Source organism: Anomalospiza imberbis, chromosome 3, assembly GCF_031753505.1.
Source record: "Anomalospiza imberbis isolate Cuckoo-Finch-1a 21T00152 chromosome 3, ASM3175350v1, whole genome shotgun sequence".
Taxonomy (NCBI): Eukaryota; Metazoa; Chordata; class Aves; order Passeriformes; family Viduidae; genus Anomalospiza; species Anomalospiza imberbis.
Genome location: NC_089683.1, coordinates 35,941,507 through 35,962,599, shown reverse-complemented (window position 1 = coordinate 35,962,599; position 21,093 = coordinate 35,941,507). Strand labels below are relative to the sequence as shown.

Sequence of the window (21,093 nt, the reverse complement as noted above, 5' to 3'; positions counted from 1 at the left end):
AAGGTGACAGGTATGTTCTAATAACCAGTCGCAGCTTGTGCCACTAGATGATGGATCATGAGGAAATGAAAATGAATTGGAGATCCTGAGTTTGGTAACATCATACAGAGGAAGATGCAGAGAGATGCCGTACACTGTAATGAGCCTGATAACATAACCACTTGAATCAAATAGAGTTCCACTGACTGCTCTGGACTGGTTTAGAATTGGATGCTTAGGATTAAAGGTACCGAAAGGAAGAAGACATACAGTATATATTAAGTGTCCCTGAGGGCTTTATCTTGGGACCAGTGCTTTTCAGTATCTTCATCCATGACCCAGACACTGAGATCAACTGTACCCTTAGCAAGTTTGCAGACGATAAAAAGCTGAATGGTGTAGTTGACACAAGAGAAGAAAGGGATTCTATCCAGAGTGACTTGGACAAGCTTGAGAACTGTGCCTACAAGAACATCATGAAGTTCAACAAGTCCAAGTGCAAGGTGCTGCCCATGGGTCAGCGTAACCCCAGATGTGAGTATAAACTACAAGAACTCACTGAGACCAGCCCTGAGGAAAAGAACTTGCCTGTTCTCTTGGATAAAAAGCTGAACATAAGCCAACAAGGTGTGGTCACAGCCCAGAGAGCCAACTGCATCCTGGGTTGCACCATAAGAAGGGTGGCCAGCTGGTCAAGGGAGGGAATTCTCCCCCTCTACTCTGTCCTCATGAGACCCAACCTGGAGTGCTGCATCTGCAGTCCTCAGCACAAGACAGACATGGACCTGGCTGAGCAGCTCCAGAGGAGGCAACATAGATAATCAGAGGAATGGAGCAGCACTCCTATGAATAAAGGCTGAGAGCTGAGGTTGATCAGCATACAGAAGAAAAGACTTTGGAGAGACCTCACTGCAGCCTTCCAGTATCTTAAAAAGGAAGGGGCGAGAAATTTTGTATGGGCAGATAGCAACAGGACAAGGGGCAATGGTTTTAACTGAAAGCAGTTGAGTTTAGATTAGATGTTAGAAAGAAATTCTTTACTTAGAAGGTGGTAAAGCTAGATGCCTCATCCCAGGCACTGCTCAAGGCTGGGCTGGATGGGTCCTGTGCAACCTGATCTGCTGAATGGCATCCCTGTCCATGGCTTGGAACTAGATGATCTTTAAGGTCCCTTCCAACTCAAACCATGCTATGATGCGATGAATTTTGTACAATCAGGTTCCTCAGGTGGTCATGAACCTGACCTTCACTTAAGAGCAATTTTGACCTCCCAGTCCCTGACATATGGTCAGACAATACATGAAAATGATTTGTGGTATTTTCTTCCTCCTTACAAGATTATAACCTAGAGAAATTAAAAAGCAGGGGAAGAGATATGATTTCTTTCAGTATTTGAATATCTGAAGTTTGTTTAAGCCTGCAAGTTTACTAGACTAATAAGGAAAGATCTCACACAATTATTCTTGCCAAAGCTAGTTCAAAAACATCAATTGCCAAAATCTTTAGCTTTCCTTTTCCAAAAAGTGCATGAAAGTACACCTTTCTCATCAAAATCATATGTAATTTTTCAGATACTCTGAAAACCAGACAATTCTCTAAATTTAGTTTGTAACGACAGAATGAATTAAACCAATGGTCAGTTCATAACCTGAAAGATACGAACTTAGGTTTTTTTAAGGAATAAATCAGCTTACCATGGCAATAGTATTATCTGACAATAAGACTTGGGGAATGAGATATGATTTAAATGGATGTTATTTGTGAAAAGTTGTCTTCTACATTAGATCGTGTTAGAAAATCAGATCTAGTGCCAGACATTGTCTGTTAAATACATATAACAAAAGTGAAAGGAACTATTTTATAGTACCACATACTGTTTCTACCACATACGTACTGTTGAAGTACTACTCATCATCTAGAAGGTATTTTCTTTTTCCATGCAAACTGAGGAAAAACAAGGCTGTATGCATTTCCCTCATGTCATTAAATATAGTGCCTGTGGTCAGCTAAAGAACAGCACAAAAAGAGAATGGTAATTCTAATATTGACCTTTAAAAGCTCCACACTACTGTCTGTTTGCAATTATTTAAACACTTGCTTCCTCCAATTTCTTGTGTAATACTACACATGAGCAAGAACTACCTTTCAAATATAGACAGCTGTATTTTAAGAATGTAATGCACAGTAATAGTCTTACTCTTGCTTGTCAACGTGCAAGTTACTAAAACATGCAATGATGAGCCATGAGAAGCAGGCAAAGCATGACACTGGAGCAGTAACACTATGAAAATACTGATTGTGTCTATTGAAAGTCTTCCTATGCTATTTGACTGCTGCTGAATGTGAAGAACACCGACAAAGCAGCCATGCTGACCTGAAAACAGAACAGATGATGCCTCCTGGTTTCATATTACCAGCACAATCCTCTCTTTGTTTTACAAACTAAGTGTAGCCCTGAAGGTAAGCTGTAAGACTCTTACAATTTAAACCTAAACTGAAATTAAAATGGAAATGTATCCCAATATTCTGTACCCTATGCAGTTACTTGTTCCTGAACTGCCATCTTTCTGCTTTTGACACTTTAAAAGTAATTTTACTGAAGCTTAGACAAGTGATATTTACTAATCTCTACCAAAAAATGTTTTCCCCCTTCCATAATTCTGTACTTCATTTTTGTCATCTTTTGCAATGATCTCCCCACCTTGAAGATAATCACTAAATGAAGACTTGGATTTAAAAGTCTGACTAGTAGAGGCCCAGGAAATTTCTGGCTGCTGCATTTCTTCTCCAAAGGAGCTGTCTACCATTCAATTACCAAAATAACCCAATTAGTAAAATTAAATACACCTCCCCAAATCCTAACGCAAGCAGTCTATAGTCTTAGGTTGCAGTTTGGGAAGTGAAAACTGACTTACCTGCTTCTCTCTGAAAAAGTATTTCCCATGCATGCTCTTCACATTGTTGACCTTTCAGGTATGGTAGTAACAAGCAACAATTAACTGCTTACGTTTAACTATTACTCAAAAGAAAACAGAACCAGATTTGAAACTGCTGGTTGAACTTTCCTTTCCCAGTAGAGTTAAGAGCATCATGAAACATTCAATGAAGTTCTTGCAGTATCCATGGTTCCACAAGTACTGCTCAACAGTACTGGAATGTGCACACAGACAACTCTCTGCTCGACCTTGAGAATCTCCACCAGTCACATCTTGCCAGTAGATAAGCCCACTGACAACCCTTGTGTCCAGGACCAACACCTTAAAGAGGAAATCCTGAGGAACCTCAGAAGTGCAGCACTCCATTGCAGAGGCATGCAAGGCAACTGTGCACAAGCACAGTTCCCAGATGGTGTCACATTAAGGGTGCGCACAGATCCTTATACTAGGGTAACCAAGTATTTTGAGGTCTCACTACAATTTGATGTTTCAGATAGACCACCAGATACAGAAACTTCCAAAAACACTTCATATATATAAAGGTTTATGCAGTTGCTTTGAGATATCCAAGATGAACACATTTCTTTTAAAAAGAAATGAATATGCTGGTGCTTTTTAATACCAATAAATTCACTGCTGAAATACCTACATGAAATATAGATGAACAAAAATTTTTTTGAAAAATATCTGTGAATTATATTGTTTAACTGCAATGTAAAAATAAAGCTATTATAAATAAATTTATTGTACATGCATAAATTTCTCAGACCAAGAACAGAACAATATAGTGAGAAATAAAACACCTCTATAAAAGCAGTAAAAAAATGCTGAATGGCCACTAAAACACTGCTCTCAAAGAATAAAGACAACAGAATGAAATGCTCTCTAGTCTTTTTAGGATAGCCAGGAAAAGAATTCTCAAATTGCATGCAGAGGTGACAAGCCCTTGAATGGCAACAAATCACGGGTACTGGAGAAAGTGCTAGAAACTGCAAGACAGCTTAGTCCCTGACAAAGGCCCTGAATCCTAAGAGATGAAACACAAGAAACATGCGGACTTGACGTGGATTCTTGATCAAGCAGCTAGGTATAATCATGGCATTGATGCTATCTTCTGACCCTTACAATAGCAGAATAAAAAGTTTTTGTTTGTTTGGGTTGTTTTGTAGGAAACAAACCTATTACACTGAGTCTTGGGCTGAGACTAAACATTCATCTCATTCAAGATAAGTTAATTTTTGAAAGCTGTATTTTTTAGAGTAAAACTGTGAGCCTGAAGCATAATCTCACTGACTACTACAACTACTAAAGAACTGAGCATAAGATGAAGACAGTATTGTTCAAATTCCTGGAAAGCTGGTAATAGTCTACTTTTAAGGTCAATTTATGATAGTTTACAAACTATGCCAGGCTGCTGGCCTTGAGTCTTTTGTGTAATTCCAGCCCTGTGCTAATGTCATTACCAAATCACATGAAAAGTCAAAGAACTGAACTGGTAAACTATGAATGAACCTGTAAATAAGTGAACGGATCTCTCCCTTCCATGTGGAGCATCAGTCCTGGTTTGCAATAGTAAAATCATCCCCACCCCAAGAAATCAATATAAAAGAACTCAAGTAAAAGATGACTAGGATGACAGCAGGTGTGACCAGTGAGCACAAGACCATGCACTGGGCAATCGTCCTCACAGCTTCTAAAAAAGGAATTGCTTCAAGAAGCATTTCCAGACCATCAGAATTTAAGTGAACACAGCAACATTGCCTGTGATGCATCTCTCCTGTAAGGAAAATAAACAGACTGATTCAGAATAGCTTTATAACATCTGCTCTTTTTAACTAAGTATTTGAGACACTAAAAATAAATTAGAAATCCAAATTTAGACATATCTGGAGTCAAGATTTCCTACCAATACATTAGTACGAGATGATGTCTTTGTGAAGTCCCACAGCAAAGTTACATCCTAAAGGGACACCAAAAAATGATCTTTACAGTGTTACACTACAACTATTCTCAGCTTTGATGATCTGAAGCTTCTAGAGATGAAAACTATCTTTTACTTTTGTGATTTCTCTCCTCCTTGCTGTTCAGTGTTTTACCAGAAGATGGAGAACAAGCCCTTCACCACATAAAATGCCAACTGCTGCAACTCCTTTTTTTTTAAACTGCGAGGTTAAGGTTCCTATGAAAGGTTCCCACCTTATCTGAGAAACGTGGAGGCAGCTAAGGAATCACTGGGATGCAATCAGCATTTATATTCACTTTGTACAAGGACAAACTACCCAGCTAAGATGTCAAATGAATAAAGTATTCAAGCAAAAAGTTGAACATCTCTTGAATTAGTTCTGCATTTCAAAAAACCCTTACTTCTATGTCTAATTTAAACCAAGTCTACCTCCGATTGCCCGTGAGGCTTTACCATTAGTCATTAGAAACAAATACTACAACAGATGATTTTTAAAGCATTTAAGAGTAAACTAAATGGTTCCATAGTATAAACCCCATCCCTTGCCTAAATAAAAATGCACAGGGGAAAATGAGGGAAGAAAAAAATATGAGTATCTATTGCTTTTGCTGTGGTATGACAACCTTCTGATCAAGACATTCTCCACATCACCATGATCATAATCAATCTTTATTTTCCTTTCATTTCACCTTTGTGTCCAACAGAAAAGCTCAAACATAAATTACTTGTTTCCATTTTGTTTTTCAGTTGGGATACCCTACAGGCTATTTTACAGATTTTTAGGTTGGAACAAAACTTGCATAGAAAAACACAGATATTTTAAATCTGTCCACAAGCATCAGACAGAACAGGACTCATTTGAAATACTGCTATCACAGATTTGCCGTAATAAAATCAACAAAACCAATTTTTATTTATTTAGAACTGTACATGGAGAGGCCATTTTACATCAAAACAACAAGCACTGTACTTCTAAATAATTTCCAAAGCAGTTTAATGATGCAAATTAAAAGTGGCACTACTTAACTGATTCAGTATTTGTTTACCAAGGCTTATCACTGTTACCTTGATTCTGTAGCTACACGAGTGCTGCAAGAATATTAGCTCTTATGCGTTTGTTATTATAATACAAAACAATCCAGAATCAAACAGCAAAACTCCAGCAGGTACACTGCTTGTACAAAAATGTGGATTACATAATCTAATGCAACTGTATTTTCTACAGGACAAGTACTATTTAAATTATGGTTCTGATCAAAGAACATCAATCTCAAATTGTACTCAATTTTGATTTCTAAAACCTATCAAGATTTTAAGTTGTTGATATGCTATTTTTACTTGAATGTGTCTTCTGAATTATTTCACAATAAAGTTGTTAAGCAAAGTATAGATCTAGAAAGTCAACACTCCTTTGACTGAAGAATCAGATGATGATGTTTTAATTCTAATGGAGATATTGACTTGTGCCCAGAAGAGAGGACTGAAGCCAGACTCTTAATTCCATCACTTAACACAAGATTGTATTTAAGCAATTGTTTTCACTCTCAATTTCTGCAGGCATGGTGCAGAGCTATCCAATTTTTTCCCTATTACACTCCTCCACTGACAGGCTGCAGTTCCAGTCTTTGCTGTTTTATTCCTCTCCCTTCAAACAGAAAACTCCAGCTGCTTTCACACTTTGCAAAGCCATCTAACATTACTGGCTTCTGTACCCTCCAGCTGAAAGCAAGGGAAAGTCATGTCAAGATTAGCAAGTACTGAATCAGCGAGTAAAGACAGACTCATTCAGAGATGAAGTTCAAAACCGGAATCTGAGTTTGCCAGTTAGGTTCTGGTCCACAAAAAGCTCACAATGACTACACCATTCCATTGCAATGCACAAGGAGTGGATAATACAGCAGAAAAGAGGGTTCTGAGAACCCAAGTCTCCAATGAACCCATCACAAGTGGTCGTATTTCAGACTGGCATTCAGCTGGTTCCACTAACTGGATACCCATTAGCAGCTGAAGTAGACTGCCTGCAACTGCTTCTGGAGCACTGCTTCTGGCTTAGTTTCATCCAAAAGACATTACAATTTCCACACAACAAAGCTGTTCCACAATGTAGAAAGAAGTGTGCTAACAGGGATGATCAGATCACTTTCAAAGCAAACCCTGTGTCTGATCCAGAGTATTAACATATAGGAACTCACTCTTTTGGTTCACACATATCTTCTAAAACTGTTCTTTCAACCACTATCTCATTCATCTACTGAAGAGAGAATTTCAGAACACTAAAAGCAAGTTTTATTAGACTGTATGAGCAACTATATTTTCATACTCTTGTCTGTATAACAGTGCTTCTCCTTCCACAGGCAAAAAAAAAGTCCACCCAATGAAGGAAAATATAAAAAGATTCCTACCTGACTCACCCCTGTATTTGAAGTACCACCCACAAGGTAGCACTGGTTTTTATTACTGGTACCTTCAGAACTCAGATACACAGGTATGCACTCTGATGTACATACCCATCACTTAGTAAGCACTGATTTTTTTTGTGTTATTTAAAAAAAGAAAACAAACTCAAATACCTTCAAGTACTAGTTTCCTGAACAGTTCTAAAGGTAATCTGTAAAAATGTTACAAAACTCTATCCATCTACAAGCCTGTTTTTAATAAACATTCTCCCCCCACTATCCTCTTAATTTTTTTTTATTATCAGACTAATCAAGTAAATCTAAACTCTTATCTATCAAACCAGAAAACAATAACTGATCTATAACTGAACTTTTTTTTTTTGGTGGCAAAACTGGAAAAATTAACTGGAAAAAATAATACACATCTAGGTTTTACGCTCAGCTCCACCAGAAAAGGAGCTTCACAGAAACAGCAAAAAAGTCAAAACACGCAGTAACTTATTCTTGTATTCATACTTAAGGAAAGCTATCCTCCCTGGAGACTTTTTAGAGACAACAGTTAAGTTCAGAACACAAAGAGAGAACAGGTAATTGGTAAAGAACTGATTCTACTTGCTGACTAATTTTGATTTGTTAGAAAGAATTAGAATACTTTTGAAATCCAGTAAACGTAACCAACTACCCTGCAATGAATGATTCATTTTCTCGGTTTGTTCAACCACTACACATTCATACATATATCCAGTAGCTTTTAACATAACTACATATTATGTGCTTTATCGTTCCACAAAAATTAGAAAATATGAAAGCTGAACAAAGATAAAAAGTTAGTAAGAATTACCATTAGCTGCTTTATAACGCTTGCCTAAAGAGATCCTCCTCAAATAATCACTTAGGTCACTTCTGTGGATTTTTTTAAAATAAAAATCATTGCAGCTCTAGTTACCATTAATATGCAATTACTAAACAGATTTCAACAATTCTGAAAATGCAAGAGTGCACCGAGTAGTTGAACTCCCCTCTCCCTACATATATTTCACCCCCTGAGGTGTTAATGACCTTGATGATTTCTTACAGCTCCTTGCAGTAACTCTCAGGGTTTGTATGTCTCTACCCGAGTTAAGATGAATTGTGCCAAGAATCCATGTTATGATCTTAAGGGTAAGTTTCTTTATCGACTTCTTGAGGATTTAACTATTGTTGTAATTCAATTTTTAGGAACATTAGCACCCCAACTCTTTGGCACACAAACACAAAAAGTTAACCATGCCTCTAATCCAACTATTTATACATCACTAAGCAGATAACAACAACAACAACAAAAAAATCTCAGGTTTGTTCTCTAATGCATATAACAGAGTAGAGGGGAAGTACCCACTACCCTCATTTTACAGATACAAAACTAAGAGACGTAACTATGCTGTTGGAAAATGTATTTATATTTTTAAGGCAAAGTCTATGTTGGAGGAAGGTTTGAAAAAAAGTAACTCAGCAACTATAGAAGCAGAAATAGAAGAACAGCTTGAGGGGCTCGACTACAAATCTCGTAGTAATTATGTCATACACCATCACCCAGAAAGTTTAAAAAAAAAAAAAACCCCACAGGAAAGGGAGACAACTGAAAGTTAATTACTAAACACAGAACCTTCTCTTAATTGACAGAGAGATGTTTCTCTCCCCAAATATAAGTTAAAAGGCACAAGCAATTTGCATGTTTTTCATCTGGGCTTGCTGAACACATACTGAAGGAGTTCAGCTTGCTAATTATTAAACCGGAAGAGGCAAACCAAAAGCGAAATTACCTTGGTGCTGTTTGTCCCATTATTTTTTAGGCACTATTTTGCTTAGAATTCAAATCCCAGCTAGTTTTAGAAAAAGACCTAGAAAAACCTAGAAAATTAATGGAGAGCCTCTAGTTACATCAATAAACTATTTTAGAACAAATAACTTATTTAATACACCGGTAAATAATATCATTAAGCCTCATGCTTTGTCACATACAGTACCAGAAATTACCATTCTTTAGGCTTGCCTTTAATCTTTCAACATTTTGCATTTAACAGGCTCTTTCTGATCTGGTCATTGGTATCTAATTTCTCTCTTGCATCTTAACATAAGTGAACTTGCTATAGTTCTAGACTACATTTCTCTCTATTCAGATATTCAATCATGTCTCAATTCAATGTTGTCATCCCAACATTCATATTTTAGTCTGTTTACTTAAAAAGAGCATTCAGCAGTTGGCTATTAAACAAGCATTTCATGAATGTGGCAGGATGTTCATTACAGTAAACTTTCATCCACTGCCAGGAAATCTAATTTACCTATTCTTTTAATTATCAGACTGGCATATGGGCAGATTAAAAATAGGAAGACAGCCAGAAATAACTGTGTCTAATCTGGAAATATGTACATTTCCTGCAGCATAGGTGACTTACACTTGCTCTCTCATCAAGTGATGAGACATTACAATATCTCTATAGTTCAACTACATTACATTTTTGTAATAACCTTCTATATCAGATGAATGCAACTTCTCCCACTGCTACTTCTGATGATAATGTAATTGATAATCTTCATCCTCACTAGAAAGGTTACTCAATTGCCATTTTAAACTTGTCTACTCAGCACAGTCAAATTGGCATTCGAAAGGATGCCTTCCATCTGATTAATATTTCTGGTGAAAGAACAAGACAACACCTACCATGTGTTTAATAACCACCAGTGTCCTTTTACCAGTGTCAAAGCACTGTCACTGTGTCCACATGTGGGAAGGGAGAGGAGCCAAGGCCATACCCTCTCCTGAATATATTGATAGACCTGAGCAGAACTCTTGAGTTCCTGCTGTCACACTGACATGATGACCAACTCTGGCTGGGTATCCAAAAGCAGGGCTCAGTCACTGCACAAGTTTCAACGACAACATTATGCAAGTTCCCAATCTGTAGAATGGGGATTATGAAGTTTTATCATCTTAACTATTACAGAGTCATCAACAAAAGTTGCTTTTTATCCCTGCAATTCTCTTCATAAGACCAACCCTCCAATGATTAAAAAAAAAATTAGTTCAGATTGTGTCTTTTGTGATTCTGAACATCTAATCTCTTCTTGTACCCATCCTTGTGATCCCTTTGTTATAAACCAGTATATTTTAAGAGGCTCCTGAAACACATACTCTGTTACAGGACCAGCATTGGTGGGACAGGGCCAAAGCAACCTCGAATAAGTAGTGTTTGATGCTCTGCTGCACTGACACGCTTGTCTCCAAATTGGAGAGGCATGATGGACCACACTGTGGATAAAGAACTGGCTGGATGGCTGTCGGAACCCAGAATGTCCCTTGGACTCTCTTGGATGTTCCAGGCCCAGGTCAAAAGCATTTGAGACCCTGGAATGCAGCCACAGACCCCTGTGGCTTTGAACTTGATCCATGGAACAATTTACCAACTTTGCTGGAAGAACAAGAAATCACAAAAGTTTAGATATTATAGTAGAAGTAGTCACAAAGTGAAAGGAAGAATTTTTGAGTGCTGTACAGGGGGGTTTTAGGCCTTGTACAGAGGGGTCTGAGTTTTGTACATGGGGGTCAGAAGTTCTAAGATGGAGGGATTTGGGTGTGCCCTGTCCTCTTTCTTTCTTCTTCCTAACCTCCACGTTCTTGGTGATGTTGGCATTCACAGATTGGTTTAGAGTAGAAAGTCACTATTCAGTATAGGTGATAGGCATTGGGGAAAAACGGTAAACATCTAATACGTAATATATGATATAAAAGCGGGCACCAGCCCCCTGGTGTTGGAGTGTGCCTTTGCCTGACTGCTGGATGGACCGCAGCAGCTCAGGGAGAAATCTTTTAGATAACACACAATAAACTACCTTGAGACCGGACGACTGAAGACTACTGAGTCTTTCTTTGGAAGCTCAGGTTGGGGTGACCTTTCCGGGCCACCCCAACCAGGGGGTGAGGCCTGACAACAACAGACCCCGCAGATGGCCACATGCAAAGAGTTGTGGTTAACAGCTCATTGTCCACACACAGACTAGTGGTGCCCCTCAGGGGTCAGTACTGGGGCTGATTCAACATCTTTGCTGGTGACACGATAGTGGGACCAAGAGCATCCTCAGCAAATTTGCTGCCGACACCAAGCTGTGTGGTGCAGTCATCGTGCTGGAGGGAAGGGATGCCACCCAGAAGGACCCTGACAGGATGGAGATGAGGGCTGTGCAAACCTCATGGAGTTCAGCAAAGAGGTGCTATTGGTGCAAGGTTCTACCTGGGTCGGGGCAATCCCAGACACACTGGCAGGCTGGGCAGAGAAGTGATTGGGAGCAGCCCTGCAGAGAAAGACTTGGGTGAGATGGTTGAAGAAAGACAACATGAGCCAGCAGTGTGAGTTCACAGCCCAGAAAGCCAGAGGGAATCCTGAGCTGCATCAAAAGGAGCATGGCCAGCAGGTCAAAGGAGGTGATTCTTCCCCTTTATTCTGCTCTTGTGGGACCCCATCCACAGTACTGCATCCAATTCTGGGTCCCCAACATAAGAAGGACATGGAATTGTTAGAGCAAGTGCAGAGCAGGGCCATGAAGTTGACAAGAGGACTGGAGCACCTTCCCTATGAACACAGGCTGAGAAAGTTGGGGCTACTCAGCCTGGAGAAGGGAAGGTTGTGTGGAAACCTCATAGCAACCTTCCAGTATCTGAAGGGGCCTACAGGGAATCCAGAGGGACTCATCATCAGGAACTGTAGTGACAGCACAAGGAGTAACGGGTACAAATTGAAATCAGGGAAGGTTAGGTTAAATATTAGGGAGAAATTCTTTTCTGTGAGGGTAATCAGACACTGGAACAGGCTGCCCAGGAAGGCTGTGGATGCCACAAACCTGGCACTGTTCAAAGCCAGGCTGAATAAGGCCTTGAGCAATCTGTTCTAGTAGGAGATGTCCCTGTCCATGGCAAGGGGGAGTTAGGACTAGATGATCTTTAAGTTTCATTCCAACCCCTTAATATTCTATGATTCTATGAATCACAAGACTGAGGAACTCCTTATGCATGATTTAATGCCCGATCACTGAATGCACTTTACCAATTCACAAAACAATATTTGGTCTGTTAGATATACAAATACCAAACAGGATTTTTCTACTCTACAGAACCCATTCTCTCCATCATTCTGAAAAACAGAAGAGGAATCCTTCCAAATTCTGTTTTTTTTTTGGTTTTTTTTTTTTGTTTTTTTTTTTTTTTTTTTTTTTGTTTTTTTTTTTGGTTTGGTTTTTTTTGGTTTTTTTTTTCCCTTTGTTTTTTTTTTTAATATACAGAGCACTGAGTATGCTACACCAGCTCAAATGAAAACTGCTCTATTTATCCAAAAGACAACAGAGAGTTACAAATAAAGACTAGTTTCTATCCTAAACAATTTTACTTCAAGGAGTTAAGGTTCTCAAAGCAACAAATGCACCTGTCCAGCAGTTAGGAGAACATGAAAGCCAGGAGGCAGTGCTTGAAAATGGATGGAGCTTTGGTAGCTGTCCATATAACATGAGTTCCTATAAGAACAAAGAACTGTATGCTAGCTCAGAATGACTAACAATCAAGTGAGAGCTACATCAGTTAGCACAGGATTTACCTATTTCTCTGATGAATGTTTAATTTACTTTACCTACATACAGGAAATCATAAAGCTAGAAATATTGTATACCAGAAGACTGTACAACAGTTACAGAAGAGGAGATGGAAAAGACATTTGATCAAACTATTTTTACCAAGAACAAGCACACGTTTTTGCAAGTTTGGTCCAATTACCTACTGGACCAGGTCTACTTTCAGAGAATAATTTTATAACGCTCCACTGCCTTTTTGACATTCCATATATCTGCTTTTTGAAAGTCTTTGTTCTGCCAAATACTAGGTGTTATTAGATTAACTCTTCACAAATTAAAGCAGTGTACTTCATCCATAGAGATGAAAGACCTGAGAAATAATACCATGGAGTTGTCTTTAACCCATATTTAGAAAGATAAACAGAAGAAAATATTTCATACCTCTAAAAAAAGAAAGACTTTCATACTTCCTAAAACATGACACATTAAGTTGCAAACCAATGCAAAAGCACAGACCTAATGAAACTATCTCAAAAGACAGTTTCAAGCCATACTGTTTACCTGTTATTTAAACTAAAATTGTTGTACATCACTGTAAAGAAGCAGGTGGCCTAAGAACCTCATGCTAATTTCCCTCATGAAAACTACAGAAATAAACACACTGTATTATAATTGCAGAAGGATATGCATGGAGGCCTTTTAAAAACACCTATTAAAAAGTTTTGACCTGTGAGTATTAACTTTTCACTAGAAGTGTTTCCTAGAGAAATGGTTGTTTGCTGATAGAAGAGGTTTTCTCTGTAACCTCAGTAAAAGCATCAAGTAACTTAACTCTGCAAAATACATGTATCAGGGTAACTATGAAACCAAGTATCTATTTGCTGAACTTACATGGAAAGAAATTACTTACAAAACTTATGTTTTGTCATCTTCTTAACTGCCTTAATTTGTTAGCTTCAGAGAACTACCGCTTTTCTCTTGCATATTTGCACTCAGAAGGAAAAAACGTTTCAAGTTAAATCCTAAGTCTTACATAGACTGTCACCTTCTTACCAAATTCTTATTAGATTGCTACCTTCCCTGCAATTAAGAACTCCAAAAATCCCATACATTCGAAGGATATAGCAACAAAGTAAAAAGGAAGGGGGGAAATAGGAAAAATTTAACATCAAGAACTGCAAAAACTGTTCTCAAAAGTAAAAAGTAGAAAAGAACTGAAAATAGCATTGAAAATATAAGAGGTGATTCCAACAGAAAGAGAATATGCTACTTTTCATTATCTACATGGGATAAATAAATCACAATAGTCTTAACCTGCAACAAGGTATTAAGTTGTTCTGCAAGGGCAGGCAGAAGAAATTACTGAAGGCAAAGAAAACTGAACTGAGATGTATTACGCAGAGAGATTTTTTTTAATCTTTTTCAATGGATAGTTTTGAGAAGAAATTAAACAAGCATTCATAGCTATGGCCTACCAATAATCAATGCTGCTTTGGAATCATGGTCTACCTGGGTTACTTCAATACAGGAAAATTTAGTAATAAAACCTTATAGTACACATCTCAAAAGTTCTAACAAAGACATGCTCCAATCTAGTATGATTCCGGGGCTTGATGCCATTATTGAGGACAAGGCTTAGAACATTTATGCTCACTCATTAGATTTACCCTAAACAGCGAGAGTGCTTTCTTCTAATTATTTTTGATGCACATTTTAACTGGATAGGTACACATACTGTTTTATTTGACAGCAAGACCATTTCCCCAACTCCATGTAGTTTAGTAAAAAAAAAAAATAAAAAAATCAGAGGGTTTTGCTTCTATCCACCTCCCCAAAGAGATAATGTGACTGTTTGACATGGAAGGTCTCACAGTGATGCAGTAGCACAAAAATGCCTGAGGCAGCTGAAAGTCTGCATGACATCACAGTGGTGGCAGGTGTTTCTCTCGATGCACTTGGGAATCTGTGTGGTGTACTATATTTTATCAGATTCCTTGCAATTTCTGGCAGCTGTACATCTCTCCCTGAATAGCAGAACATCTGGAGGTCACAAGTATGAAAGTAAAATTAAGTATTATAAGTTATGATGAATCCTGCACTCATGGTAATGTATTTATAAAAAAATAGGAACTGTGACACCAGAAGCAACACGGAATGGTAGAGCCAAATGTGTAAAGACAGAAATATAGTAACAGAAACTTTTAAGTGTTACCTCAGTGTAAAAATCATTCACTGGACTCAACAGAAAACACTTTTTACTCAAAGAAGTAGAAGCTATGGAATCCATGCATTACCAAAAGAAGAGAGACAGACTTGATTAGACAGGACATAATTGAACTGAAAGCTCAAAAAATATCAACTTACCAACAATTACATTCCACCAGTTTGTGCCTGTATTATGTAAACATCACTACTAGCTGTTGAGCTAAAGAAAAATCTAAGATGAACACCTACCTATTCACTCAGTGAAGAGTTTGATAAAAGTTGTCTGGAGTAAGAAATCAGGTATGATATTAAGAAAACAGGAAATGTCTTCTTACTTATATTAAAAAGGCACCTGACATTTTGCTGGTGGTGTTTCTCACCATCAGTGAACGCTAATCTTATGGTCACATCACAACTGCAGGTGTTCAATGAAATAGCAAAAAAACATCCTTCACAGGCTGTTGAGGTCTTTAGACACAGAATTACTCCTGGCAAGGGATCACACTCTAATTCCTGCAGGAAAAAATAAAGCAGCCTACTGAAACACTTCCTTGTCATTAGATTAATACAGACTCTGGGTTTGGATAAATCCAGAACATATAAGTAAAAAGTTTAAGAAATGCTTTATTTCAAATTGTATGGACAGAACTGAAGATTATTTCTGTCATCTTGGGTCTGAAGAGGAAGTTGAGAATACAGAGATTAAAAGTGAGGAAGGTAATGATAACTGAAGAAGGTGACAGCACCAGAAAGCTGTCAAGTCTGTGAGGTATAAAAACTGAATGCCAATTAAAGTAAGACTAATAGGAGAATCTGTAAGAGAAAACACAAGACTAACCTCCAACAGAAACAAATAATTAGCAAAAACTTGTACTGTACAGTGATTCCAAATACGTAATAATAATAATAAATATATTTTTATGTAGAGACATGCAGGTCTGCTTTTAGGAGGGATATCTTAGATTACATATCCCTGAATATTACCAAGATGTACTCTAGCATGACAGCACAACCCAAAAAAAATAGGATAAGACCACAAGGTCCTAATACTTCACTAGAACCTCAACACATGGTAAAAACCAGTTTAAAACAGTAGGAACAAACTGTACAGCCAGCTCAGTTAAAACAGATTTTTCTTTATAAGAAGTTTTGGGGCGTCTTTTGAAATGCCCAAAAATTTTCATTCCCTTCCGTTTTTCTATCATTATTTCACCTTTTCTGCTACGAGTATTAAGAAGATTCTGGGTTACTACTGGGTAAACTGCCAACACTAGAAGGATATTAATGTGTCTACTAACAGCTAAGCACAGTTTTAATACATGATCTTTCTCATAACAGACAGACATGACAAGACAACCAAGAAATGAACCAGAAGTGCAGACAAAGTCATTGAGGAAAGGCCACACAACCATCCAAATAGTATCTTACGCTTATAATACAGGCCACTTTTTGCTCACAACTTGCACATTAGTAGAACAAATCTAACTGCTTTACACTTTTGGAGAATTTGTACCACAAAGTGCAGCAGGAGAGGAAAAAAACCAACCCTTAGAGGCAGATTTGGGAAAGAGATGACGTGTCAAAATAACGAAGGAGGGAAGACTCAAAACATGTCAACTACAGAAAAACAGTCAGAAGAGGTAGAAGCACCACAAAGATTTCACAACCACCTAGTGACAACAGAAAATCTGTTACCAGTCTGCAATCTGTTTTTATTTATACAAAACAAATTTTTTAAAATGGGGTACACTGCGTAATGACAACTAGAAAGGAACACAGCCCCTAGTGAGGAGCTCTGATATACCCAACAGCAGCACATTCACCTAGCTCCCAAGCACAAAAAACCCGAACATACATTTTGGTCTTCTCCAACTGAATACAAACAACTGGTCACCTTTAAGAGCCAAGTCTGAAAATAATCTAATCAGCCACCACATGGTGACAAGAACAGCAATCTTCAGATCATTCTGAATTCTTACAAAATTTACACTTGCAATTTTTAGTCACTACAGTTGAAGATACTTGTTTTGTCTGCCACAGTCTGCACTCTTATAGTTTTTGAAAACATAACCGTTTGTCAAGGATTTGCTCATTACTGAATTCCAACAGAAGAGCACAACTCACAATTAAAAAACCATTTTACATATACCGATATGGATGTGAATTCCACTTGATAACAATAAAAATAATGCTCTCTACTGCAGGCTGACAATGGAGAACAGAACTACAATCACACAGATCTGGTACAGGATTAAGGTCCAGTCTATAATCCCCTCAAAATTTAAGAATAATTGCACTGTTTCACAGAGCAATCAGCAGCAACACACAAACATATTTATAGCTAATGAAATGCTGCGTATAAAATACATCAAAGTAAACTTCATTCTTACAAGAGAAGAAAACAGGTCTACAACATTTTCCATCAAGGTACAAGGGTCTTGTTTTTCTGTGTTTTTAAGAGTTGCTGTACACTGTTGGGTTATAAACAATAAAATATTTCAAACTGAGGTATTTCAAAACCAGACAAAGGACTTGGCTGTACAGCTCCCACTTCATTTAATAAGAACAGAATACTTAAATCCTTTATTTGCCTTTGAACCTAAGGATCTTTCCATGCTTTACTCCACATTCTTTAGTTTCCATCAATTTGAAAATAAGATTATTTCTTGAATACTGTTACCCACTTCATTAAAAAAAAAGTTAATTTATGGCAGCAAGTTAGGTGGTTGCTGCGCTCCAGAGTAACTACCTGGCAAAACAAAACAAGGACACCAGACCTTCCAAGATCTGTGCAATTATTACATGAATAGAACCTAAGCATGAAGGAAAAAAAAAATCAAGTGAAATCATACTGAGAGAAATACTAAGATATTACTTCATTACTGAGCTTCTAGACCCAAGATATAAATAAGTGATATATATTCAATTTATATATATAATAAATAACAACTCTCAGTTTCATATATTTGCCCAAAGCCTTCTTTCATGCATGTATTTTCAAAGACTTCATTCTAGAAAGCATGTCAGATACCTTTAAACTGTTATTTGAAAGAGACTTCTGAGATGGTTTTTATATTACATGGTTTTTCTACAACCTGTGTCATGCAGTGCAAACTAAGCAGCTAAGCCTACTCTCTGAATCATGAATACTATTTAGTGTTAGCCCAAATAAAGGATAAAAACCTGGAGAAGAGGCTGGATAAGTATTCTGGCACCACAAGCACAGGTGAACAGATCTTAAAAAAACGCCTGCTGAACCAGTACAAAAATACTTGCCTACCAACACTTTTTAATATCTTAAGCATCAGTTTAGATGTCTGTTCAAAATTCAAAAAAGCAGAATCTTTCAGCACCGAATGGCATGTCTCAACCCTCAGTGTTACACATCAGCCTGCAAAAACCGATAGGGCCATGCTATAAGTCTTGGTAGGGAAGGAACAGTAACTCATTTCAAAACAGCATGATTTCTAAGTCAGTTTCTATACAACTGATTTGCTCAGTGAAACTTGTTTTGAAAAAGGGCATGGTTAAAAAACCTAGTAAACTTGGGCCTTACAACAGACGTTTGTAACAGACATTAAAGTAATAAGAATATTCCTATTTGTTAAACTTTAAATCAATCAATCAACTCATGAAGCCACTCGCTAAGAACATGTAACCACGATTTCAGTGATAAATCTGCTTTAGACCTCAGTAATCTACTCTGTACACGTCAAGGATGGAGTCTTCATTCCCACCTACCCAACACTACTTCAGTTCAATGAACAGCTCATTCACAAGTCGAGCCGGAGCCAGGAAAGGCAGATTTCCACCTCTCAGTGCAAGAAGTTAAGAAAGTAGGCACAAAGATAAAATAGACTAAGAACACACTGATCTGAACCAACACAAACCAATCTCTCTGTGCTTAAACCAACGTTTCTGTGCATCGACATGGACATTCTAACCAGGCACAATATGATACATTTTGACCAGAGAAAAAGGAACCTGACATATGAATTCTGTATATACAAAATAAAACTATGCTTAAAAGATTTAATAGCAAATCTTCCTGGTTAGTAAGAAGTAGAGCCCAATTTAATCCAGAAGCGACAGATGTGAAATTAGCATGCTACAACGGCCACCAAGAATCAACTCCTTAAGAAACCAGATACAAAATCATAAATAAAACACATTTCAAACTAACCATGTGAATTCCCTCTTATCCATTCCACCTCTTAACAATTTGCCTGATTGTCCATGAATGGGTGACAGTAATGTGTAAACAGACACTATCACTTGTATCACTCAGACTATTAAACAAAGTAAAGCTACAGAAGTAGTGGTTTAGGACATGTGGGCTAGAATTTGAGAACTTGTTTTATACATTGGGCTGCACCTAATGCTGTCCAAGAAAGGATATCCAAGAGAAATCAAGGCCATGTATAGACATAGATATGACTAAAATGGTCTGTTTTTTCAGCAGTCTGTGGAGCTAGTACCACAAAGTTTGTTTAGGAACGAATACTCAGCAGGTTCACCAGCTCAGAAGAAACACCTGCAAACAAACCCTGCCTTAGGACCAGCCCAAGCTCCGGGAAGCGGGCCTTTTCCCGACGGCTGAATAATTACACACAATGGTGCTTCAAACAGTGCCGGCTCGGAAGCCCTCTCCCGAGGTGGGATTGCGCTCCCTTGATAGGGCAAGAAAACGGGGAGCAACATCACAGACCTGCCACCCACCACCACCGGCGACTCCGTATAGTCCACCATCTCCACCTTCCCAGCATGGCAGAAACTCCACTATCCCTCCAGTGTACGAGATAGGGAAGGGAGCAGTGGGGACGAAGAGGGCATGGAGCAGAAGCCCCGCGCCGAGGGATCCGGGACGGACTTCCAGCTCCTGCCCGGCCCCTCGGAGGAGCGGCGGAGCCCCCACATCCCGGACCGCCGCCTCCCTCCCTTCGCCCCCAGGGGAGGAGGGGTGTCGGAGCGACGGGGACGGGGGGGCCCCCGGTCCGCCACCGCCAGGAACAAAGGGCCCTTCGATAAGCCGAGCCGCAGAGCACAACAAAGGGGCCTGGAGACCGCGAGAACCGGGGCGGGGGGAGGCGAAGCGGGGGATGGGGATTACGGGTCGGGCCGGAGCGGCAGCGGGCGCGGGCGCCGCTCCGCCTCAGCCCACAACGAGCGGCGGCGTCGGTCGCCCGGCCGGGTCCCGAGCAACGAGTCCCCGCTCCCCCCCTCCCGCGCCGACCGCGGCACCGGGCCGCCGGCTACGGGTTCCCCACGGCGGGGGCGGCGCTGGTCCCGCCCGGCGCCCGCGCTCCGGCCTGGCCAAGCTCTCACACACACACACACACACACACACCCTGCCGGGGAGGGGAGGGAGCGGGCGGGGGCAGGGCACGGAGGAAGGGAAGGGAAAAGGGAAGAGGCGGCCTGACCTGGCAGAGCTGCTTGCAGTACTCGGTGGCCGCCTGCACGGCCGGCTCGCGGCTCTCCCGCAGCCCCGTCTCCAGCTCCAGCAGCCGCTCCCGCAGGCGCCGCAGCTCCAGGAGGTCGCCGCCCGGGCCGCCGCTCTCCCGCTCGGCCTCCTCGTCCGCCATCTTCGCACCCCGCTCCGTCGCGTACGCAGCCCCCCCGCCCCCCTTTCCTCCCTGCCTGCCTCCCCCGGCTCCCCCCGCTCCGCTCCCGGGTCACGTGATTACACAATGCCACGTTCCAGGGACGGGGGGTCACGTGCGGAGGAGATGGAGACGCGCGGGAGCGCGCGGCGCGCGCGCGCGCGCACCGCCCGCCGTCCCCCCGCGGCGCAAAGGACTGGGGCCGGGGAGGGGGCGGGGCCTCCCCGCCTCACGTGACGCGACGCCACGCGCGCCGGGGCGCGCCCCCGCGCGGCCACGTGACGGGGCCCTCCCCCGCCCGCGCGGCGACGCGTTTTGGCGGCAAAGCGGCAGCAAATGGCGGCGGCCTCGCCGACGGTGGGGGCGGGTTGGATCGGTCGGGTTTTGCCGCTGTCCCAAGAGTTCAGAATCGT

At 40.1% G+C, this 21,093-nt stretch overlaps 1 protein-coding gene and 1 long non-coding RNA gene across 3 annotated transcripts in view; one reads left to right on the top strand and one right to left on the bottom strand.

Annotated features, from left to right (window-relative positions):
* The window catches only part of ZNF292 (zinc finger protein 292), a 50,487-nt gene extending 29,776 nt beyond the window's left edge, over positions 1-20,711 (bottom strand). Inside the window, exon 1 of one of the 2 annotated variants that reach the window (XM_068183996.1) lies at positions 20,501-20,711. In XM_068183996.1, the coding sequence (XP_068040097.1) occupies positions 20,501-20,662 (162 nt within the window). In that variant the 5' untranslated portion in view covers positions 20,663-20,711. Of the gene's footprint in view, positions 1-11,545; positions 11,914-20,500 lie in introns of those variants that run through there. The other variant, XM_068183997.1, reaches the window with a different exon arrangement.
* The window catches only part of LOC137470529 (uncharacterized), a 250,412-nt gene that overhangs the window by 81,074 nt on the left and 148,245 nt on the right, over positions 1-21,093 (top strand). The window lies entirely within an intron of this gene.